At 60.9% G+C, this 23,879-nt stretch overlaps 1 protein-coding gene across 1 annotated transcript; it reads right to left on the bottom strand.

Moving 5' to 3' along the window:
- Window positions 1–53: 53 nt before the first annotated feature.
- On the bottom strand, window positions 54–23,030 carry Sdb (SAXO downstream of blistered). The gene is made up of 6 exons (XM_033467758.2): window positions 18,847–23,030; window positions 13,654–13,919; window positions 13,235–13,555; window positions 9,022–9,371; window positions 8,540–8,742; window positions 54–8,442 (listed from the first exon to the last, which is right to left on the bottom strand). Exons 1-6 carry the CDS (start codon window positions 22,276–22,278, stop codon window positions 1,189–1,191), a joined length of 11,826 nt encoding a protein of 3,941 aa, XP_033323649.2. The 5' UTR covers window positions 22,279–23,030; the 3' UTR covers window positions 54–1,188.
- Window positions 23,031–23,879: the final 849 nt, after the last annotated feature.

Genomic DNA, 23,879 nt, shown 5'->3' with positions numbered 1-23,879 from the left:
CCTCGAAAAATGCGATCCGCGATCCTGAAAAGGAATAATGGAGAGCCAACGAATCGATTGCGAAACATCTTTATTCGATCGAGAAACATACGAGTATAAATCTGGTAAGTAAATCGGAGAAACAAAATATAGAGGAAACGAGAAAAATAATAATTGCTGTGTGCGCGTGTGTGTGTGTGTGTTTGCGCGCGCGCGCGCGGCGTTCGCCGAACATATTCTATATATTTGTATATATAGAAGGTAGGTTAATACGAAACCCGCGGGGTTAGGGGAGCGTGGCGGGGATCGACGCGACGCGAATATATCGGCAACGTGGAATAAGATCGAATATAAAATCGAAGCGGACGGGGAACGCCTACGACTACTCTAATCGTAAGTATGAGAACGGGGGCCCGAGCCGGCGGCGGACCGGGCCCGTCCATATCACGGATTTAAGCTCTAGTTATTGCTTCGTAATACACGTGGCTTAAGGCGATCAACGAAATCCTAAACGAGTTGGATCGTCGCGGTCTCGCGGTCCGACGTTCGTCTCGCTTCGAATCGACGCGACGACGGTGGCCGTCGAATCCGCGATCGCGAGTCGACCGGACAAAAGCAGGTGCGATTTCATCGAAAGGATTGGACGCGCGCGACGATTCGCAGTCGCGGAAGCGTCCTGCGCGGACCGTGGATTTTCGAACGAGGCGCGATCGACTTTCCGAAACGAAACGAAACGGAACGAAACGAAACGAAACGAAACGAAAACGCTAACGAAAACTGAATTTTGTCGATCCGCGCGGTCCGACCGCGTCCTTCCTCGGAGGAGGAATCCTTCCCGCGGAGCGCGAAGAGAAATTTCCCATCGGCCAGGCCGAGTCTCTCGCGGCTCGAGAGACCCGAATCCTTTGTACGGATACAAAGCGGGCGAAGCGCGAACGTTCGAAAGATCGGCTCGCGCCCCGCGCGGTTCCTCCCTCGGGGAGCGATCTTGAATCGTGGCGCGGGACGCGGAGGATCGCGAGAAAGTAAAATAAATTATTCTCCGAAAGTAGGCTCGATGGAAAATCGAAACGAAACTTAAAGTAAGCCGAACTAAAAACTAAACTAAGCTAAACGGAGCGAAAGGAAAGGAAAAACGGGAGGTTCCCGGAGCCTGCGCGACCCGACCCACCACCGTACCGAAGAGGCGCGCGCGCGCTCGCGAGCCGTTCAGTTGGAAACGACCGGCATGTAGAACTTGTGCTTCCGCGTGTCCCTGGTGTGCTTGAACGGCGCCTGCTTGGCCTCGATCAGGGCGGCGGGACAGGGTCCTGCGTGCTTCGGCGCGTACTCCCGCCTGTACATGCTCGAGGCGACGGCGGAGCCGTCCCCCAGACTGATGTGGGACACGTTCGCCTGCCTGTGGACCCGCTCGACCTTCTGGCTGCTAAAGTTCCCGTAGCTCTTGGCCTCGCTGTGCGAGTAGAACTTGCCACCGCCCACCGTCAGGTTGTCCTGCCGCACGATTCTCTGGGGTCTCTCGTACGTGGAGGAGGCCCAGGGGTTCCCGTCCTTGGCGCTTCTGTGCAGCGACGTCAGGCTCTTCCTGTCGCTGCTCTGGCTCGAGTTGCTGATGTACTGGCCGCTCTCCGCCAGGTTCGAGATGCTCTTCTTCTGGTCGGCGGCGGTCGAGGAGATGGTGTGCAAAGCTTCCGTGGAGGTGGCGACGCCGCGCCGATGCAGAACCGAGTTGGTCACGTCGGCGGACGAACAGGAGATCACGTTCTTCCTGTGATGGCTGGTCTTCGCGACGGTCGCGTGCTCGAGCTGCGACCTCTCCGCCGCCGACGACTGGCCCGAGATCGCCTGTCTGAACTCGGCGCTGCTGTTCTGGCTGGAGTTGTAGCGAGCCTGGCTGGAGACGGTGTGCTGCTCGTAGAGCTGCTTCTGCCGGCTGGCCGCCGACTGCCTCGACTCCGCGTGTTGGACGTTCACGTAGTCCCTCCTGCCGGACTCCTGCTGTCTCTCCGACTGTCTCCGACTCTGCTGCTCGAGCGACCTGTCCTCCGTCGTTCGGCGGGAATGCGCCACGTTTTCGGACCTCGAATGCTGCTCGCTGCTGTAAATCCTCTGGCGATGGTCGCTCGACTGGACGGACCGTCGGAAGTCCGAACGAGAAGTCGGCGAGTCGGACGGCTGTTCTTCGCCGTGGGGTTGAATCTTTCTCACGGTGGTCGACGTCGTCGTCGTCGTTCCGTTCTCCAGGCTCCTGGACTCGGCGGAGACGTTCGCGGCGTCCGTCTCCGTGCAGCAGACCATCTTGGCGGCCACCTCCTTGGCGGCGCGCTTCGTGAACGTGTTGTAGTTCCGTTGGGTGGTCGTGGTCGTGGTCGTGGTCGCGGCCTCGTCGCCCAAGCTGATCGAAGATTCCATGTGGTGTCTGCGGCCGATCGCGCGACCGGCCGGCGAGTCCTCCTTTCGGGCGGGGACGAACGCGTCCCTGTTCGTGGTCTTGGTCTCCATGGTGCCGGCGCTGATCTTCAGGTTGTCCTCGTGCCGCTTGATCTCGGCCCGCTCGCCGCGCACCACCGTGTACGTCGACCTCTGCGACGTGCTGTCCCGAAACTCGCCGGTCATCCTCAGATTGTCCTCCCGACGAATCGCTTCCACCCTCTCGACCCTCTGCGGCGCGAAATCGTCGCGCGGTCTTCCGACGAAGTCTCCCTCGGGCTTCAGGTTGTCGGATCGACGAATCGGCGCGCGACGCTCCACCGGGCCCATCCTTTCCGGCGTCCTCCTCTCGAAGTCCCCTTCGGGCTTCAGATTGTCCGGATGCCTGATGGGCGTCCTTCTCTCCGCCGGACCGGTCGGAGACTTTTGCGGACGCTCGAACTCGATCTCGCCCTCGGGCCGCAGATTGTCCGGATGCTTCTCGACCGCGCGGACGCGATCGTCCCTGCGCCGAGCGTCGACGAACTCGCCCTCGATCTTCAGGTTTTCCTCGCGCTTGCGCACGTCGAGCCGCTCGAGCCGCTCGACCCGCTCGATCCGCTCGACCTTCTCGTAGTCTTCTCTGGTCCGACGGACGTCGGACGTCTCTCTCTCGGTCCGCGAACGATCCTCGCGACGACGACGAGCGATCTCGACGCGCTCGCCGTTCGCGCAGTACCCGCGCTCGTCCTTCTCGCCCTCCGGCCGCGACAGATCCAGGTCCAGAGGCTTCTTCGCGGGCGAGACCCTCTTCGGGACAAAGTCGTAAAAGTCGCCTTCCGGATGGAGATTGTCTTCGCGACGAATGGGAGCGCGTCTCTCGGCCGGGACCACCGTCTGCGGCGGCGTCCTCTTCGCGAACTCCCCTTCCGGGTGCAAGTTGTCCTTCGGCTTCTTGACGTCGGCGCGTTCTCCCCTGGTCGGAACAACGTCTTGCCTCGGCCGGCCGACAAAGTCTCCCTCGAGGTGCAGATTGTCCGGGTGTTTGATCGGGGATCTTCTCTCGGCGGGACCGGCCGGAGATCTCGAGGGCCTCTCGAACTCGCCCTCCGGCTTCAGATTGTCCTTGGGCTTCGTGGTCGCGGCCCGGTCGCCTTTGACGGGCGTCGGGGTCTTCGGCCTCTGCGCGAACCGACCTTCGGGCTTCAGGTTGTCGGGATGCTTGATCGGCGATCTCCTCTCCGCGGGACCGAGCGGCGCCGTCTCCGGCGGCCTCTCGAACTCGCCCTCCGGCCTCAGGTTGTCCTCGTGTTTCACGATCTCGCTGCGCTCGCCGCGGGTCGCCCGGTAGTCGTCGCGCCTCGCGACGTCCACGAACTCGCCCTCTATCCGAAGGTTGTCCTCCCGGCGCACCGCGTCCACGCGCTCCATCCTCGAGACCGCCTTGTAGTCGTCCCTCGATCTGCGCACCTCGATGTCGCCCTCCATCCTCAAGTTGTCCCTGTGCACCACGATGTCCGTCCTCCTCTCGATTCTCGTCGGCCCGTAATCGTCCTTGGGCTTGCCCGCGAACTCGCCCTCCGGCTTCAGGTTGTCCTTCGGCTTCTTCTGCGCCGGCCTGTCGGCCCGCTTCGGCCCGAAGTCGTCCTTGGGTCGACCCGCGAAATCTCCTTCGGGGTGGAGGTTGTCCTCGTGGCGAATCGGCGCCCTCCTCTCGGCCGGGCCGACCGGAGACTTTTCGGGTCTGTCGAACTCGCCCTCGGGCTTCAGGTTGTCCCGCGGCTTGCGGACCTCGGGCCGCTCGGCCCTCTTCGGGGCGAAGTCGTCTCTCGGTCGCGCCTCGAACGGGCCCTCGAGCCTCAGGTTGTCCTCCGGACGCCTCGTGTCCGCTCTCTCGCCCTTGGTGGGCGCCTCTTCCTTCGGCCGTCCCGCGAACTCTCCCTCCGGATGCAAATTGTCCGGATGCTTGATGGGACTTCTTCGCTCGGCGGGGCCCGCGGGCTTCTTCTCGGGCCGCTCGAACTCGCCCTCGGGCTTCAGGTTGTCCCTCGGCTTCTTCACCTCCGCCCTCTCGCCCCTCCTCGGAGCCTGCTCCTTCGGCCGTCCCGCGAACTCTCCCTCGGGGTGCAGGTTGTCCGGATGCTTGATCGGACTTCTTCGCTCGGCAGGGCCGGCCGGCTTCTTCTCCGGCCTGTCGAACTCTCCCTCGGGCCTCAAGTTGTCCTCCGGCTTCTTGATCTCCGGCCTCTCGGCCCTCTTCGGCGGCGAGTAATCGTCCTTCGGCCGAGCCTCGAACGGCCCCTCCGGCTTCAAGTTGTCCTCGTGCTTCACCGCGTCCGTTCTCTCGATCTTGACCAGCTGCTTGAAGTCGTCGCTGGTCCTCGCGTCCGTGAACTCGCCCTCCATCCGCAGGTTGTCCTGGTATCTGGTCACCTCGGTCCGCTCTCTGATCAAGAAATCGGTGTACTCGTCCCGGGACCGATAAGTCTCGATGTTACCTTCCATTCGCAGATTGTCGGTGCGTTTCGTAACGTCGGCCCGCTCGCCGCGCACGGGAACAAAATCGTCCTTGGGGCGTCCTTCGAACGGACCCTCGGGTCTCAGATTGTCCTCCGGTCGTTTCACGTCCGCCCTTTCTCCCCTGGTCGGCTTGTAGTCGTCCTTCGGCTCGACGACGAACTCTCCCTCGGGCTTCAGGTTGTCGGGATGCCTGATGGGCGTCCTCTTCTCGGCGGGCCTCGCGGGCGACGTCTCCGGCCGCGGTCGCTCGAACTCGCCCTCGGGCCGCAGATTGTCCCTCGGCTTCTTCGCGTCGGCGCGTTCCCCGCGCTTCGGAGCCTCCTCCTTCGGCTTCCCGACGAACTCGCCCTCCGGCTTCAAGTTGTCCGCGCGTTTGATCGGCGTCCTTCTTTCGGCCGGGCCGACGACCCGCGTCGGCTCCGGTCTGTCGAACTCTCCCTCGGGCTTCAGGTTGTCCCGCGGCTTCTTCGCCTCGGGCCTCTCGGCCGGTCTGTACTCCTCGTGCTCCGGCCTCTCGAACTCGCCCTCCGGCCGCAGGTTGTCCGGGTGCTTGATCGGACTTCTTCGCTCGGCAGGGCCCATCGGCTTCTTCTCCGGTCGAACGAAGCTTCCCTCCGGCTTCAAGTTGTCCTCCGGTCGTTTCACCTCCGCTCTCTCGCCTCTGGTCGGCGCGTCCTCTTTCGGCCGACCGACGAAATCGCCCTCGGGTCGCAGATTGTCCAGCGGTTTCTTCGCGACCGGTCTCTCCGCGGGCCGGAACTCTTCGGGACGTGGCCTCTCGAAGTCGCCTTCCGGTTTCAGATTGTCGGAGTGCTTTATGGGCGTGCGCCTTTCGGCCGGACCGACCGGTTCCCTCTCCGGCATCTCGATCTCGCCCTCGGGTCGTAGATTGTCACGGGGCTTTTTAACCACGGGCCTCTCCGCGGGCCGAAACTCTTCGGGTCTCGGTCTCTCGAAGTCCCCTTCGGGTCTCAGGTTGTCGGTGCGCTTTATAGGACTTCTTCTCTCGGCCGGGCCGAAAGGTTGTCTCTCCGGCATCTCGATCTCGCCTTCCGGAAACAGATTGTCCCGCGGTTTCTTCGCGACGGGTCTCTCCGCGGGCCGGAATTCTTCGGGACGAGGCCTCTCGAAGTCGCCTTCCGGTTTCAGGTTGTCGGAATGCTTTATGGGCGTGCGCCTTTCGGCCGGACCGACCGGCTCGCGCTCCGGCATCTCGATCTCGCCCTCGGGCCGCAGATTGTCCCGAGGCTTCTCGACGACGGGCCTCTCCGCCGGCCGAAACTGTTCGGGCCTCGGTCTCTCGAATTCCCCTTCGGGCTTCAAATTATCCGCGTGCTTGATCGGCGTTCTTCTCTCGGCCGGCCCCATCGGCGCCGCCTTCTCCGGTCTCTCGAAATCTCCTTCCGGCCTCAGGTTGTCCACGGGCTTGACGACAGGAGCCCTCTCGCCCCTCGCAGGAGCCTCCTCCTTCGGCCGGCCGACGAACTCTCCCTCCGGCTTCAAGTTGTCCTCCGGTCGTTTCACTTCCGCTCTTTCGCCTCTGGTCGGCGCGTCCTCTTTCGGCCGACCGACGAAATCGCCCTCGGGTCGCAGATTGTCCAGCGGTTTCTTCGCGACCGGTCTCTCCGCGGGCCGGAACTCTTCGGGACGGGGCCTCTCGAAATCGCCTTCCGGTTTCAAGTTGTCGGAATGCTTTATGGGCGTGCGCCTTTCGGCCGGACCGACCGGCTCGCGCTCCGGCATCTCCATCTCGCCCTCGGGTCGCAGATTGTCACGGGGCTTTTTAACCACGGGCCTCTCCGCGGGCCGAAACTCTTCGGGTCTCGGTCTCTCGAAGTCCCCTTCGGGTCTCAGGTTGTCGGTGCGCTTGATAGGACTTCTTCTCTCGGCCGGGCCGAAAGGTTGTCTCTCCGGCATCTCGATCTCGCCTTCCGGAAACAGATTGTCCCGCGGTTTCTTCGCGACGGGTCTCTCCGCGGGCCGGAATTCTTCGGGACGAGGCCTCTCGAAGTCGCCTTCCGGTTTCAGGTTGTCGGAATGCTTTATGGGCGTGCGCCTTTCGGCCGGACCGACCGGCTCGCGCTCCGGCATCTCGATCTCGCCCTCGGGCCGCAGATTGTCCCGAGGCTTCTCGACGACGGGCCTCTCCGCCGGCCGAAACTGTTCGGGCCTCGGTCTCTCGAATTCCCCTTCGGGCTTCAAATTATCCGCGTGCTTGATCGGCGTTCTTCTCTCGGCCGGCCCCATCGGCGCCGCCTTCTCCGGTCTCTCGAACTCCCCTTCCGGTCTCAGGTTGTCCACGGGCTTGACGACGGGAGCCCTCTCGCCCCTCGCGGGAGCCTCCTCCTTCGGCCGGCCGACGAATTCTCCCTCCGGCTTCAAGTTGTCCTCCGGCCTCTTGACCTCCGGTCTCTCGGCTCTCTTCGGGCCGAAATCGTCGCGCGGTCGACCCTCGAACGGGCCCTCGGCTTTCAGATTGTCCGGGTGCCTGACGATGTCGGCGCGCTCCCCTTTCGTAACAACCTTGAAGTCGTCCCTCGTTCTCGTGTCCGTGAACTCGCCCTCCATGCGCAGGTTGTCCTGGTATCTGGTCACCTCGGCCCTCTCGCGAATCAAGAACCGCGCGAACTCGTCCCTGGTCCTGTAGGTTTCGATGTCCCCTTCCATTCGAAGATTGTCGGTTCGTCTCGTCGTCTCGACCCTCTCGCCGCGAACCGGTCGGTAATCGTCCTTCGGCCGAGCCTCGAACGGTCCTTCGGGCCTCAGATTGTCCTCCGGCCTCTTCGCCACCGCCCTCTCGGGCTTCGTAACCGTCCCGTCGTAGTCGTCCTTCGGCTTGCCGACGAACTCTCCCTCGGGCCTCAGATTGTCCGGATGCCTGATGGGCGACCTTCGTTCGACCGGGGCCACCTTCTCGGGCTGCCGCGGACGCTCGAAGTCGCCCTCGGGCTTCAGGTTGTCCTCGGGCTTTCTCGGCTCGGGCCGCTCGGCCGGCCTGTACGCTTCGTGCTCGGGCCGCTCGAATTCTCCCTCGGGACGCAGATTGTCCGGATGCTTGATCGGCGTCCTTCTCTCGACTGGCCCGATCGCGGGCTTCTCGGGAACCTCGAACCGGCCCTCCGGACGCAAGTTGTCCCGCGGTCTCTTCGGTTCCGGCCGCTCGGCCCTCTTCGGCGAGAAATCGTCCTTCGGTCGAGCTTCGAAGGGCCCCTCGGGCCGCAACGTGTCCTTCGGCCTTCGGATCTCCGGCCTCGCGGTCGGCGCCGGGAGCCGATAATCGTCCTTGGAGCTGGGCACGCCATCGAACGGACCTTCCGGCCGGAGTTCGTCCTCGCGCCTGATCACCGCGGTGCTCCTGTAGTCGGTCCGATCGAAGCTCCGATACTGTTCCTGCGTGGTCGTCGCGACGGTCTCGATCGCGTCGGTCTTGCCGTAGAACCGATCCTCCTCGTCCGCGGTGTACTCCAGCCGCCTCCGAGGCAGTCGTTCGATCTTGTCGTAATCGTGGAAATCCTCCTTCGAACGAGAGGCACCCTGCGGCAGATTTCCAGCACGATGAGATAGATAGATCGCGCGGCCTCGCGACGCGAGGAATCGGACGCGAAACGTCTTTCCCCCCGATCCCGCTTACCGTGAATTCACCCTCTCCCACCGTGAGGTTGTCCGTCCGCTCGACGATCTCTGTCCGCTGAACCGAGCGATGATCGACGTACTCCGATCTCGAGGTGGTCGTGTCGACGAATTCACCCTCGACCTTCGTGTACGTGTTCCGACGAACCGGGCTCGGTCGCTCGCCGGGAGTCCCGGTGAACACCAGCTCCGTGGTGGTCGTGCCTGATACAGCCGCGATGCGATTATTACCTTTCGATCGTACGGGATCGACGAGCCAACGTTTCGCGAGACGCCGTTTCCGGCGACCGGAAGTCGCCGATTCGTCGTAGAAACGCTAAAGTCGTTTAATATTGTACGACCGTGTATAATATTATATATAATATGCGAAACGAGCGACCGCGACACGTTCGCGGTCGACTTCTACGACGGAAGCGAGTTTCGACGGTGGCCGTTTTATTCGGCTACCGTCTCGGAACGATTCTACGGAGACCGAGAGCTTACCGTCGAATTCCCCTTCGAGCTTGAGGTTGTCCCGCGGTCTTCTGACCGGCGCACGGTCCCCATATTTCGGCGCCTCCTCCCTCGGCCTGCCGATGAATTCGCCCTCGGGTTTCAGGTGGTCCTGCGGTCTCCTGACCGGAGCCCTCTCGCCCCTCGTCGCTACGTAATCCGTGCGCCGCTCGCCGACGAAGTCGCCCTCCATCCGCAGATGATCCTCATGGTGGTAGACGGTCTGCCTCTCGACGCGTTTCTCGTCGAATTCCTCGCGGTAAGACGAGACCGCGTGAACCGACTCCCGAGGGATCTCTAGATGTTCCTGCGGGACCAGATTGTGGGGACAACGGTGACGCCTGGAACGAAACGACAACATTTTCTCGGAGGGAGTCCCAAAGATTCCGATATTAGGAAGTCGTCGAGACAATTTACCTTTCGCGCCGTACACGTGCGCGCGCTTCGTCGCGAAAACATGTCTTAGAAAACGTTGGACGATTTCGCGCGGAATCTCTTCCATCGGAGAGTAATTCGACGGCCGAAGAACGAGATCCGAGGTTACGGAAACGTTAGGGAGACCCGAACGTCCCGCACCCGTGCCGCGACGACAACGTTTACTTTTTATTCGAAATATCGAAATATCGAAACGTGGTAAAATGGCGCAGCCGTGGACTCGTGGCGCCACTCGCGGCGAAATCTCGAAGCTCCGGTGAGAGTACCGTGCAGCGCCGGTCGGGGTAGCGGCGAAACGCTCGAACTCGGTTATTGGTCAACGGTTCGAGCGTTTCGATGCAACGATGATTCGCGTTGCGCGAGTCCCCGACCCGAGCTTCGACGTTGCGCCGCAAGAGGCGCCACCGTCGTCTCGATAAAAATCTGTAAAATTGCGTCGGATCGAAACGAAGCGAGACGAGGAAAACATCGTTGTACGCAGGTATATCGAATCCCCGTACATCGAATCCTTTACGTTGAGTTCGAATTTTGACGCATCGATTTTCTTTTACGCGTTCCTGCGTCTACTACTTCGACGTCTCGCCGAACTAGACAACGATAGCCTAGCAGCTTCGACCGCCTACCGGTTCGTTGGCGTTTCGATGGATATTTCTAACCAAGGGCGAAGATCGGCATCCGAGGATTTGAAACGGTAAAATTGTATTATTTGTGCTCGATAGTTCCGGTGTTGGACGAACCGACGCGGACGGACGGCTCGTCCTAATTGTACCGCGTTTCCACGAGTTACCGCGCGCCCGTGCCCGTGCTCGTACCTGTACGCGCGTCGACGAGGGGTATTCGGAGATATTCGGTTATTATAGTTTGCGGTTCGACGCGATCCTTCGGAATTTCGCGAAACCGGAGGCGGTCCGCCCCGCTGGTCCTTTACAGGCGACAGGATACTCCTAATTGGACGTCGGAGGCAATTTAACCGTCGCTCGAGAATATTCACGACCGTCTTCCCCGGTGGATAACCGCCGTTAATCCATTGATAAACTGGCGAGTACCGTGGCCGCACGGCTACGTCGTAGGAGTCGCGCACGCGATCATTGTCACGGTCCGAGTCCCGTCGTCCCGTCGTCCCGTGTCCGCTACGTTCCGTGCGCTCCGCACGTTAAGGAAGCCTAATTGAAACACATTTGCTCGAACGACCGCTCTCTCGTACACCGAATCGTTCCGCTGGTCACCGACGATTACGGGACGGGACAGAGATCGTTTCCGAGCTCCTCCTCGGCATTTTCGGCCGCGCGAGAGAAATCGATCGACGAGAGCGGGAAAAACTAAGATTACGGGGATCCGAGCCTCGACGCGCGCCGAAAAAATTATCGGATGCCGCGACCGTGCTCCGGAGTTCGACTATAATTCCATCTATCGAGTTCCGAAATGTTTCGGCGCCTCGTCGGAAAACGCGACAGGTCCGTTTCAAAGGAAGGAATCGATTCCTGTGGAAATGGGAACAGTTGTCGCGCGAGGAAACGTTCGAAAGATCGGATCCGATTTCTCTGGCGTTTAGCGCGAGTTTCCCTATGGATTCGCGGAGCGACGAAACGGTCGCGACAATAATTTGAACGGTTCGTCGACCGATCGGCTGAAAAGCTGACAAACGAATCGCCTCGCCGCGTATCGGCCGGCCACGGCGTCGATTGATTCCGAGCGAGCGGATTCCCCCCTGTTCGAAGCTCTTTTCTTCGCCGTTCTCCGTGCTGACCGGCCTCGATAAGTAGAGTCGACTTTTGCACGCAAAAATCCGGCTGGATTTTAACGAGGCCGCGCTCGCGCGACAACGATGTTTTTAAACGGCCAACGAATTCCATCGGCACCGGCGAATAACGCTGTTCGACGAACCGCGCGCGATCCCGTAATTGGCAATTAACGAGCCGAGGAAGTCGCGCGTTCCCGCAATCTCCGCGTCGATTAGGCCGAGCGCGCCCTGCCAAAATGCCGACATTCGAAAATTCGAAGACGCCAAGTTCCTCCGCGTTCGCGTCGAAGACGGAGGTCGTCGGTGTGTTGCCGCATCCGCGACATCGAACGGCACCGAATGCGACGAGCTAGAAATTTTCAGGACGAAGGGATTCGAACCGCGATCGAAATCGATTTGAAGAAATGCGATCGCGCAGTCCTCGTGCGCCGAACACGCGTGCGAGCGTTGGAAAAGAGTCTCCGGAACGACGGAAAAGAGTCTCCGCGGGACAACAAGCTTCGGAATCGATGTTTGCGAGCGGAAGCACTCGCGCGTACGTTCTCCGGTTACGGCTATCAATTTCGCGATCGAGAACAGCTCGACGGTGACCCAATTCGCAAATATTGGCTCGGTTCTCGCGTCGAACGCGTTGGTCCAAGGAGCCGCGGTCGACTCTGCGCGCTCGAGAATTTCCAAAGAAGGAGAAGCGCCAGGGCCGTCGTCGCCGCCGTCGCCGCCGTCGCCGCCGTCGCCTCGATATCCTTGATTTTTGGCCGAACAATGGGCCCGTCCTTCGCGGGTCCCGACGAAACGGACTCTGTCACGGGTGGATCGCCTTAAATCGAAATCAGGATCACCTTGCCTTGGCGAGACTCGGATCGTCTCGGCACGACCCGCTTCGCCTCGTCTCGCCTCGCCTCGAGGCTTTTGGTCGAATAAGGAAGATGACCGAACAGCCGATCGCGATTGGCTCGGAACAACCTGCCGTAGAAGGGCTTGTCTCGTGTCCCACTTTTCGCTGTTTTGCCGCGCGCGCGCGCTCCCTTCGTATGCCGCGTTCGCGTCGATACGCGCGTACAGGCCGATTCGAAGCGGGCGACGCAACGACGATAAACTTTCGATCGCTTCGATCGACCCACCGATGTTTGCGTCGAGCCGATCTTGGACGCTCCGCGGCCTGAAACGCGCGGCTATAAACGCGTTCGATTCGATCGGAAGGGAAAGAAAAGTTTCGTTGGTTCGGTTAAAGAAGCGCGGATCGTTCGCCGTTTTTGCAGGGGATGCGCTCGCGAGTTGCGAAGACGCGGAACCAACGGGCGACGTTCTTATCGGAAACCGGAGCCGAGATCTCCGCGACCGTGTTTACACCGAGTAATCGGCGGAGGCACGCGTACGATACGAAGGATCGTTTGTAAACGAGCGAATGGAACCAACGAGCCCCGACGAGCTCGATCGAGAGGTTCCCTGAAAGGCGGGAAAATAGATCGGCGGGGAGCCGCGGGCGCGAGGCATAATTTCCGCCTCCCATAATTCCTCGGTGTCGCGTTCGCGTCGTAAATCGTTCGTCGAGGACGAATCGGGAACGAGTCTCGATCGTCGCGAATCGTCCTGTAGCATCGGTCTCGCGGTATCGTATTCGTTCGCAGCGACGGAGAATCTTGGAAAAAGCTGACGCACGCATGGTCGCGATGACGAAAGCTCGCTGCAACGCGCCGAGCCGCGCGACCGACTAAAACCGCGACTGCGGGCTTCGGTTGCCGCGCTCGACCGACCGATTATTAATTCCAAGCACGTTCCGCGCGAACAACAACTTTTTTCTCGACTCGCGTCCCTATTAATAGACAAACTCCGAGAGTGGAATTTAATCGCGAGCGGCCGCTGAAAGTGGACGCCGCCGATGGGTCGGCGATCTTTCCGCTTTTAGCCCTTTGGGAGCTTCGCGCGCGCGTCCGGCCGACTTTAAGGTTCCTCGGTGCTTCTAACTCGCGATAACGAGCGTTCGGTACGATTTCGTGAACCGTGGATCGCGGATGTTCTCGAACTCACCCGCAGGTGCAGAGCTCGCAGATGCACTGCTCCTTCAGCGGGATCTTGGAGAGGATGTCTGGCAGCTTTCCAGGCCGTGCAGCGTCGTCCTCTTCGAGGGAGTCGGGCGTCTGATCGCCCCTTCTCGGTTTCTCGCCGGTCTCCTTCGGCCGAGATGGTTTTTCGGCCGCCGGCCTCTCCTCCGGCTCCTGCTTCTGCTCCGGCTCCGGCTCGGGCTCGGGCTTGGACTCGGGCCTGCTCGGCTTGCCAGCCGCCGGTCTGCTCGCGGGCGAGACATAATCGCGCGGCTTCTCCGGCGATCGCGGCCCGGCGACGGAGCTTCTGTAAAAATTCGATTCGGTTCGACGCGGTCAACTCAAGGTTCGCTTCCATTTTCCGGTCTCGCGGGTTTCGCCGAGACACGGGTATGAAAACGGTACCTTTTGGGACTGTCGTCCCGTCGAGGAGGGCGACTGGGTTTCCCAGCGGCTGGAATCGGCTTCGGTCGATCGTCCTCTCTGAGTCCAGGGATTCCCCGAGGATAACCCGGTCCGTCCGGCGAGCTTTTCCGTGGAAAATCCGCCGGAGACCTAGGGACGGAGCCGGGGAACTTGTCGAACCGGGCGTCGTCGACGACATCCCGCGCTACCATGCTAGTCGCCTGCTCTTTGTCGATGAATTCGGTCGTTGATACGGTGACATCGCTCTGGAAACAAAAAGGCGACACGATGCATCTTGCGATTCTTTCTGCGATCGCGAAGAACGTCGAGGTGTCGCGTTCGTTGGCGGAAACCGATCGAACCGCTCGTATCTGGGAAATCGAGCGCGTGCGCGCGACAACGAACACCTTCCTCGGCGCACTCGGCAGGTTCGCGCTGCGCTTGGTTTAGCCGCGCTGAAAAGCCGTCCACAGCCTTTTGTCCGAGTTCCGTCCGCCTCCGACGATTTCCAATTGAATCGTCGGATCGCTCCTCGGATTTAATAACTGTTTCGCAAGAGATTCGCTCGTTTGCTCGTCGACCGAGCGATTCGACTCGATCGAATCTTTGATCTCTTTCGTCGTCCAGGAAGAGGAGGAGCGTTTTCGCGAGTTCATAATTCGAGATGCATAGAATCTCTCGTTGTCGCCGTCGAGTCGAGGCTGGGCAACGCGCTCGCGTATCAACGAGGAAATTCATTTTCACCGGTGGAAAGGGTGAAAATCGGGGTAGGGAATCGCGCGCCGATCGAAGTCTAACAGGCTACTTCGGGTTTTGTAGCGCCGAGAGAGCGGTAATCGGCTGGTTCGGTTCCTGCCTCGTTAATTATCGGGCTACGGCGTGCAACGAGCGCCTCTCGTCTATCCTAGGTCGAAAAGCCGACGTCGGTGCTTGGCTAAACGGAACGCGGGGTAACGCGAGATCGGCGCATACGGCGTCTACGCGTACGCTTGCACACCGCGCGCCGCACACCGAGATGGGACACGGCATACGGTATCGCGTAACCCGGAGCAACTTCTCTCCGAGGATTCTGTTTCGTCGTCGAAAGCCGTCGAAAGCCGCCGAACGCATCCTCGCGCGAACGCGTGCCGCACGGCTTATCGAGCAACGCTCCCGCATTTGATTTCGTTTCGACGAAACGAGCTCCGCGGCGACGTTCTTTCTCGGTAGCTTCGTTTCCGGTTAGCGCCGCTCTCGACGAGCGTCCTCGACGACGGCCCCGTTGAAACGATCGGAAACGCGTGGAAGGGAACGAACGAAACCTCGCGCCGACCAGCGAGGATCGAACCGTCGCCGTCGCCGCGGCATTCGCCGCACCGGGACACCCGTACGTAGGTGCGGGCTCGTAAACGCAGAAAATCGAGTTACGAGTACAGTTTCGCGAACATCGAGCGGACATAAGCGGGTGGTAAACGGCTGTAATCGGTTCTAGAGCAAGGCGATGTCGGGTCGCCTTCGCGCGGGTATTCTATCGTTATTCGGAGACAGGAAGGTTACGCCCCGTATCGATCATCGGGATACGCTCGCCGAAATTGCTCGTTGAATTATTTAAGCCGCGCATCGGTCGCTCGATCGGAGCGAAATTCATGGAAACGGTCGCGTTTTTTCGACGCGCCTCGCGCGTCCAGTCCGGAAGCTTTCCCGAAACCGAACGAAAATTTACTCGGGAATTTACTTGCAGGATAAACGATGCGTGGAAATTCGGTTCCCATAAATTCGACGAGGCTTCCTCGAAACTCGGTGCGACCCGATGCGACCCGATGCGATTCGATGCGACCCCGTGAATTCGTCGAACGAGAAATTTTGCGAGCTTCGACGAGCGATGGTAGCGCGGTCTTTTGCGTCGAGTTTTAACAAGGACGCCGAGCGCCGCGCGTAGATCTACCAGACGAAACGCGACGCGAGTACACGGGGACAACCGACGTCCGGTGTCCGATGTTCGACGCGAATATTGCGAATTCTTTGGAATACGCGAAGAAGATCGAGGCCCTCCGAGGATCGAATATTCGCGACGCCGGCAGGGGAATCCGATACCGATCGTTTCGTCGACCGTTCGCTCGATCCGACGTCTCGATCGGTTCGAGACGCTATTTATCGGAGACTTCTCGTCCTTCGTTTTCCGAAGCCCGGCAGCTGCGCGACCCGCGACGATCGTCTTCTCGAGCGAGTATTCGAGAATTATCGAGCACGAAAGGTATCGCGTAGAAGGTATGCGTAGAATACGCGAGTTTCAGGTACGAGGTAACATCGGAGCGCGATTAGCGCGTTACGCGATCGCGACGCTCTCCGGCCTGCTTCGGTAACGTTCGCGCGACCAGCAGAGTTTCCAGCGAAGAGCGCAACGATCGCGAGGTCGAAGGTACGCGATTCGGCCGACCGACTGGCAACGCGTCGACGCGTCGAACCGTCTCGGCTCTCGTAAATTCCGCGATCGGCTCTTCCGTCGTCGACGAACGGACGGCATTATCGGCGCGAGCAAGGTTGCGAGAAGCGGCACGCGCTCGAGATTGGAAATTCGAAATACCGATATTTTTGGAGACCGCGACGTTCGCCTCGTCGACGTGCAGGCCTCGAACGCGAGCAACAATGGTCGAGGCGCGGCGAGGGAAAAGTTCCGAGCGTGTCGCCGATGATCGCAACGATATATAATGGGTTAAGTAAAGCCAATCGCGAATCGTGCCGAGAAATCCAATTGGTCGAGCATCGAACGACCCGTCGGCGGCCGATTACGTCGCTTCCAAACTTGGTCACCGCCGTACACGGATGTTTCCTCGTATCTACGAACACCGTTGTATTTTCCGCGAAAAATGATTATCGCGCGACAAAAAGGCGCGGATTCTTCGAACGTCGATCGACGAGCGTACCAAATTTGGAATTGCGCATCTCGATGCTCGTCTTTCAAGGAATTCCGAGAAACTTGCTAGAATCGAATTGCGGGAATCGGTCGAAGAGAACCCTTCGAAATTCGGAACTCGAATCGATCGTTTCGCGAAACGAAGCGACGAAGCTCGCGAGGCGCGCGAGCGTCGCGTCGGTGTCGATCCGAGCGTGACGGAAGCGAAAAAACCGTCGCGTCGCGAACGAATCGGGTCAAAGGTTGTCTCGCGTATCGGACGCGGGTCGATCGCGAGATCGTGGACGGTGCGCGCGCGCGCGCACGAGGTCGGCTCGATCTACGGCGCGTCTCGCGTTCGAAAACGCGTTCCGCGTACGAATCGACGGCGTCTCTCCGTGCAGAATCGTACGTTTTTCCGCGAACGAAGTCTCAACGACGAGCCACTTTTCCGATTCGCCGTTCGAAAGATTCGTTTCGAACGGGACACGCTGTATCTTTTCCAAGATCCATCGACCGCGAACGTTCGAAGACACGCCCCGCGTATCTTTCGCGAGATTATCTCACCGCGTACTTAAGCTTCCTTCTTAAAAACACCGCGCATCTGTCGCGAGACGACGCGTCGATGACGAGTTTCTTCTCGAAGGCACCGTGTGTCTACCTTTCGCGAAACGACTCCGCCGTATATTCGCGAGAAGCTCGCGCGTTGAATATTATCCCGATACCTGGGATAACCGGAGAGACGACGACGACGACGACGCGACGACGACGATCCGTTTCGACCGGGGAGCGTCGAGAGCGAGGAGGAGCGAGGAGCAAAGAGGTCCGCGGGGCAACCGGGGTAACCCGATGAGATCACTACCGAACTTGGCAGCGACTCGCGCAATTATCGTCGCTCCACGTACTCCGAATTGAAGTCGATTACAGGCGATTGCCGCTGCCTCCGCACGGCGCAGGACGTCGCGGAGAAGTTTGTCGATTCGAGAGAATCGCCACAGCAGAGAGACGCACGCGCCCATTTCGTCGGCACCCTTGCACCCTCGCGTTATCTCGGTACCCGTTCGCGGCCCGTTCCCGTAGGAGCGAGTCCGACGACTGTTCGCCCGTTCCGATGCCGAAATCCTCGGAATCGTGTTGTGTGTACGGTGAGTCGCGGCAGACTCGGTTCGGAGCAAGAAAATCGTTCGAGACGGTGTAACGATCGTTGTAAACAGAGACGCTTGCCGTGCCGCGCGCGGCAACAGAAATCGCTTTGCTCTCCCGTTCGCGTAATCGAGTCCGTTCGAACGCCGCGCGCGAGAACGCGAACCAACCCCGAAACAACCTGCTCGAAGGGAATCCGTTCGATTTCGACGATCGATGCGAACGACGAGTCTTTCGTCGTCCCTTCGGTCGGCAACCCTGTCGAGAACGGTAAAGAACCCGTTGCACGCCGACCCCACCGCGTGGGGTAACCGCGTTCTCGAGATAATTGGATCGCGGACGGGATTTATCGGCGTTCGGAACGTGTTTCGCAATCGCGAAGACGGTCCGTGACGCCAAGTTATAATTAGTCGAATACGAAGCACCGACTCGACAGTTTTTTCCGTTTTGCAACGCGTCGGGGGCCGTCTCGCGTTAGTAGGTCGTCCGAGAGAAACTCCGTCGACGGCGCGACGGGACGGGACGGGACCCGACGCGGAGCGAAAACAAACGTTGGTCCGCGACTCCGAAGTCGAAGGGAAACTGACTTTGCTTATTCCCTGCGACGCGATTAGAAATTAGAAATTGCCATCGTGGGAATCCGGAGGCGAGACGCCGGCCGGTTCGGCGCGTAACTCGGGCCGAGGATGGTCGAACGAATCGCGGATCGTTCGAAAGTAAATCGGATTCGCGACATTTTCCGATACGACGGACCCGAACGTCCGAGGATCGCGCGTTCGCACCTGTGGGAACGGATGCGGAATCGATCGCGAACCGGAACCGGAACCGGAACCCTCGGTGTTCTCCGTATCTCTTCTCGGTTCCGAGCCGACTCGGTTACGTCAGCGTTATATTCGATGCGGATAACGCGCGAGAATCTACGACCTTCGCCCGGTTTCGAAGCGAAAGTAACGAGCACCGTGCACCGACCGAGCCTCTTCCGCGAGGTGCGCTGCTCTCGACTCGGTTTTTACCTCCTTTCCTCCGAAACGCCGACGCGTTATTTTCTAGACGATCGGCGCGCGCGCGCGATCGTTGGAAGAGCGAGTCTCGAAAGAACGGACGAACGAGAGGCTCGCTGCGTACTTCGTTCGCCGGCGAACGAGTAGATTCGACGATGACGAGTGGTGGTTACTCACCGCGTCTTTACGGACGTCCGTCGTGAATTCACCGATGACGCGTTCCTCGAGCACGTCGCGGAGGTTCCGCGTCGAGGCGAAGCTGGACGACAGATCGATCTCGTAGGAAGATCGGTGGATCGTTTCGAGATTGTCCTTCGCGTCGTGCTTCGCGACGGACACGCGCCGTGCGACGCCGTCGTCCTTCGGTTTACCCTTCGACGTATCCTCCGGCTCGTCCTTCGGTTTCTCCTTCGGCTCGTCTTTCACCGAATCGCTCGGGAATTTTCGTAGATCGGCGGGTCTCTCGTCCCGATCGGCCGGCCTCTTCTTCGAATCCAGCGGCTTCTCGTAGACGAACGAGCCGTCCCAGGTGGAGGCACCCGGCTTCGCCGGCCTGCTCGACCTGTCCGCTTTCTCCGGACTCTCGGGACGCTTATCGGGGGACTTTCTGCCATCTTCGGGCCGTTTTCCAGCCGGCGACGCCCGGGTTGGCGGCGCGCCTTCCGAAGGCGATCTCTCGGGTTCTCCGGGACGTTTCGCGACTTCCGCGTCGAACGCGATCGTCGAGGACACCTCGCTCGTGCCCGAAACCTCGAGGCTGGTGGAAGCGAGAAACTCGGAGGTTCGAACGTTCTTCGAGGTGTCCGACAAAACGATCGATTTCTCGGTGAGATAAGTGGCGCGCCCGACTCCGTCGGCCGGAGTCTTCCGAGCGTCGGGTGCCAGAGTCCCGTCGGGACTACTCGGTTTATCCGGACGAGGGCCGGAGACGTCCGCGGGCGCGCTCTCGTCGGCCTTCGCCGGCTTCTCGCGAACGAACGACCCGTCCCAGCTGGAGGCTCCTGGTTTCGTAGGTCGCGCGGACCTGTCGGTCTTCTCGGTCTTCTCGGTCTTCCCAGTCTTCTCGGTCTTCTCGGTCTTCTTCTCGATCTTCTCGGAACTCTCCGGAGGCTTCTTCTCCTCCTCGGTACTCTTCGTCGGATGCTCCTTTATGGTAACGGTCTTTCTCGCGGTCGCGGGGACGGCGCCGCCGCGAACGACGACCGTCTCCGCGGAGCTGGCAGAAAAGTCGAGATTGCCGGAGTCCGAGTAGCTCTCTCGGACGGTCGTCGACCGGTCCGTCGAGAACGTGGCGGAGTCGGCGGGATGCTTTCCGGGAGGTCCGACCTCGACCGGTTCGACCGTAAACTCCCTGCTCGGCGGTCGGATCGGCTCCGCGGGCTTCTCCGAGACGAACGTGCCGTCCCAAGACGAGAATCCGACGGTCTTTCCTTTCGCGGGTTGCGCGTCGTAGACGATCTCGACGGAGGACAGGCTGGAGTCCTTGACGTCCGAGAAGCTCTGCTGGCTGGACGAATGCTCGACCACGTAGGAAGCCGAGGAGATCTCGGTCTCGTCGAACGCGCGATCCTCCGTCACGTCCCTGATCAGCACGGTATCGGTGGCTCTGCGACCGTCGAGGTTCCCGCGACGGTCGAACGGCCGCGGCGACTCGCGGACGAAGCTGCCGTCCCAGGTCGACCGGCCGGGTCCGTAGGCCCTGGTCGTCGAGTCCGGTCGCGCCGGGCTCCGAGGGGAGCTCGCGTCCCCGGAGTCCTCCTCGACGATGGTCTCCGACACGGAGGTCGCCTTCTCGACCTTGCTCGCCTTCTCGTCGCCGGTGCCGGCGTACTCCACCACGTAGGAGGTCGAGAACGACTCGGACGTGCTGGACACGTGCTCCTCGGACAGCTCTCGCACGTCCACGGAGTCCGATCCGCGATCGCTCTTCCGGACGACGGTCTCGCCGGATCGTTTCGGGCCGTCGCGAGGTTGCTCCCGAACGAACCGACCGTTCCACGCCGAGTCCCCGGGTCTGGCGACTCTCCGGCTCGGGCCGTCCTCCTCGCCGACCGATTTTCCATCGACGCGGAACTCTTCCGTAACGTTGCGGCGCTCCTCGGAGACGAACCTCGAGGAATCGGTCGCACCGTGGACCACGTGAACGACGTCGGAGGACTTCTTCTCGTAGGAACCGTCGGCGCTCTTCTCTCGAAAGTCCGATCTCCGCGTGGACTCGACGACGTTGTCGCCTCCGGAACGATGGAAGACGGTGCCGGACTCCGGAGGCTTCTCCGCGACGAAAGTGCCGTCCCAGGAGGACTCGCCGGGTCTGGCGGTCCTGGTCCCGAGCTTCCGCGTCTCCCGAGCGCGCTCGTCCTCGCGGCCGGGCCGGTCCGAAGAGGCGACGGTCCCGTCGACGAGGATCTTCGTCGAGTCCCGGAACGCCGCTTGCTCGGCGACCGAGACCGAGACCGACGAGACGGAGGAGACTTCGACGCTGGACTCGGTGGTCCGCGACACGGACCGCGCTTCGGCTTTCGAGACCGACCGATCCGCTTTCGCCTCGTCGCGAATGTCGCCGCGAATGTCGCCGCGAATGTCGCCGCGAATGTCGCCGCGGCGAGCCGAGGGCGCGGACGTCGCGACGTTTCTCTCGACGCCGCGGTCTCTGGTCGGCGACGGACTTTCGCCGACGAACGTGCCGTCCCACGCCGACTGGCCCGGTTTGTTGCAGCGGCCGACGATTTCCCTCGCTCCGCTCTTCGGGCTTTCACCGACGGAGGACTCGACCCTGTCGTCGACTCCCGCGGTCTCTCTGTCGACGAAGCGGCTTCGGGAGCCGGTGGTTCTGCCGTTGTCGTCGAATCGTTCGTCCGATTCCCGGATCCTGGTCGTGCTGGAAACGGTTTGGCCGTCCTTGGTGGTCTCTTCGCGAACCTCCTCGCTGGCCGATCTGTTCTCGTAAGATCTGACGGATGCGCGCGTCCGGGGCTCGCGGTCCGCCGCTCCGTCGGTGCCGTTGCCGTTGCCGTTGCCGATCGTACTCTTGGAAATATGCTGGTGCCGATAGTCCTCCGCGGAGGACGTCTCCACGACGGTGGCCGAGGAGGTCGACTTCTGCACGATCTCCGTTCGGGACTCGCTGCGACTCTCCGACGTTTCGCCGGTCTGGCCGTAAACGAGGTCCGAGCGGATCGTCGTCTCCCCGCTGCTTCTCGGACCGTCGACCTTTTTGCCCTGTCTCGTCGACCGCGTCCGCGTCCGTGCCTGCGATTGCTCCGCGGCGATCAAATCCTGCGAGCTCTTCCCCGTCTTGTAGCCGCTCTTGCTCTGCCCGAAGCTCCGCGGCCCTCCTCTCTCGATCTTCTCGATCTTCTCGATCTTCTCGATCGCGTCGCCCTTCGAGTCCAAGATAGTCTCCCTGCTGGCGCTGGTCACCTCGGTCACGCTGCTCCTCGACTCGCTCTCGACGACCCGCGTCGCCTCCTCGACGACGCTCGTCGACGACACCACCTCGACGGTCTCCGTCGTGGTCGCGCCCGACGAGCCGGACGCGACGGTGGCCGTCTCCTTGCCTTTGCCGCTCCTCGTCTTCGAGGAGCCTCCGGTCTTCTTGTGTACGGTCATGCCGACGCGTTCGCAGGCTTTTCGCGAACTCTCATGCGAAACGAACACCCCGCGAAAACGAAACGCGACCGAAACGGAAACAGAATCGGAAACGGAAACGAAACGCGAGCGACGACGAACGAAAACTCGATGGAACGGTTACTGGAGTCACACGCGCTTCGGTAGTCCTGTGAACTGCGGCGATCTCCCGGCTCAGACTGAGGCCGCGCCGTGACCGGCCCCGTTTGCAAACTCGTTCCCCTGCGTCCCCGAAGAGAGCCGCTAGCTCGGCGTGCGTACCTGTGATTCGTTTCTTGTTCCGCCGTCTCTCTCTCTCTCTCTCTCTCTCTCTCTCTCTCTCTCTCTCTCTCTCTCTCTCTCTCGTTCTCTTTCTATCGCTTCAGTCCCGCGTTTCACAGTGTCTCTCAGTCTGTCGAAGTTCGAGGCTCGTGCGCGTCGCGGAAGGTTCCGGCCGCGGAAAGCGATCGCGATGGCGTAGCGCGCGAATCGTCGAAGCGTTACCAATGGCAAAAGTGTTACCGTCGAACCGATGCTCTCGGTCCGGTACCGCGAGTCGATGTGGCATCGGCGATCGCTCGCTGGCCCTAGTGACCGCACCGCCGTGCTACGTTCCTCTCTGTCGCTACCATTGCCAACGCCAACGGCGTACGCTCCGCGCCTGTACACGAACCGCACACGCTTCTTTTGCCTGGAGAACGCCGATCCTACCGGCCTCTCCCTCCTTCGCGCGCTGTACTTTTCTCTCTTTCCATCCCGATCCCGCGCGTTGTCTCCTCTCTCTCTCTCTTCTCTTTTTTCTCTCTTGTTTTTTCTCTCTCTCGCTCTCTCTTCTCCGTTTTCTCCGTTTTTCTCTCTCGCGTGTCGCACGGCTCGGCCGAGTCGGTTCGGTTCGGCTCGGCGCTGCGCGGCGTGGGACGCGGGATGTTACCATACCGTGTTACATCCCGTGCCCGCGGCCCCCTCGTCGTACCCGCCTCGGACCGCGCGCACGATCCCCCGAGTCTCGCAGTCTTATCGTGCTCGGCGCGCGTGGGTAGAAGCTGGCCCTTTCGACGGAACGATTCGTCGAAGAAATCCGTAATTATCGTTTTTAAATTCGTTCGAGACGAGGCTCGATCGCGACGCGCGCGTCTCGTTGAAAAAGCGGCCGAGCGCTCGAACGCTCGGGAGAACGATGGCGCGGGTACTCTGTCTCGTCGCTTCCCGTCTCGGAAATGTTTGCGCACCGATTGTTTGTAAACAAAGCTGTTCCAACGAAACGTCGAAACGTGCTCGCGGAGCGAGCAACCGTCGATCGACGAGCAAAATTCGCGATCGACTTCGTCGACGAAGCGTCCGCGATGCAACCTTGCTCCGAGTTGTTCGCGCGCTCCACGCCGACGGAACGTCTTCGACGGATCGGTGCGCGCTCTCGCGAGGAAGGACGCAGCGAGAAACTAGATTTTACTCTCGCGTCGAATCGTCTCGAACGGTACGAGGCGCGATCGCGAGACGCTCCGTTCGCGAGGAGCGAGCCAATTAACGAGGAGAACTCGCGCGCTCTCGGCGCCGACATCGTACAACGAGGCGCATAAAACTAACACGACTTTCTCCGAGAGAGA

The sequence above is a fragment of the Megalopta genalis genome, chromosome 3, assembly GCF_051020955.1.
Source record: "Megalopta genalis isolate 19385.01 chromosome 3, iyMegGena1_principal, whole genome shotgun sequence".
Classification (NCBI taxonomy): Eukaryota; Metazoa; Arthropoda; class Insecta; order Hymenoptera; family Halictidae; genus Megalopta; species Megalopta genalis.
This window is presented reverse-complemented; position numbering and strand designations above follow the sequence as displayed.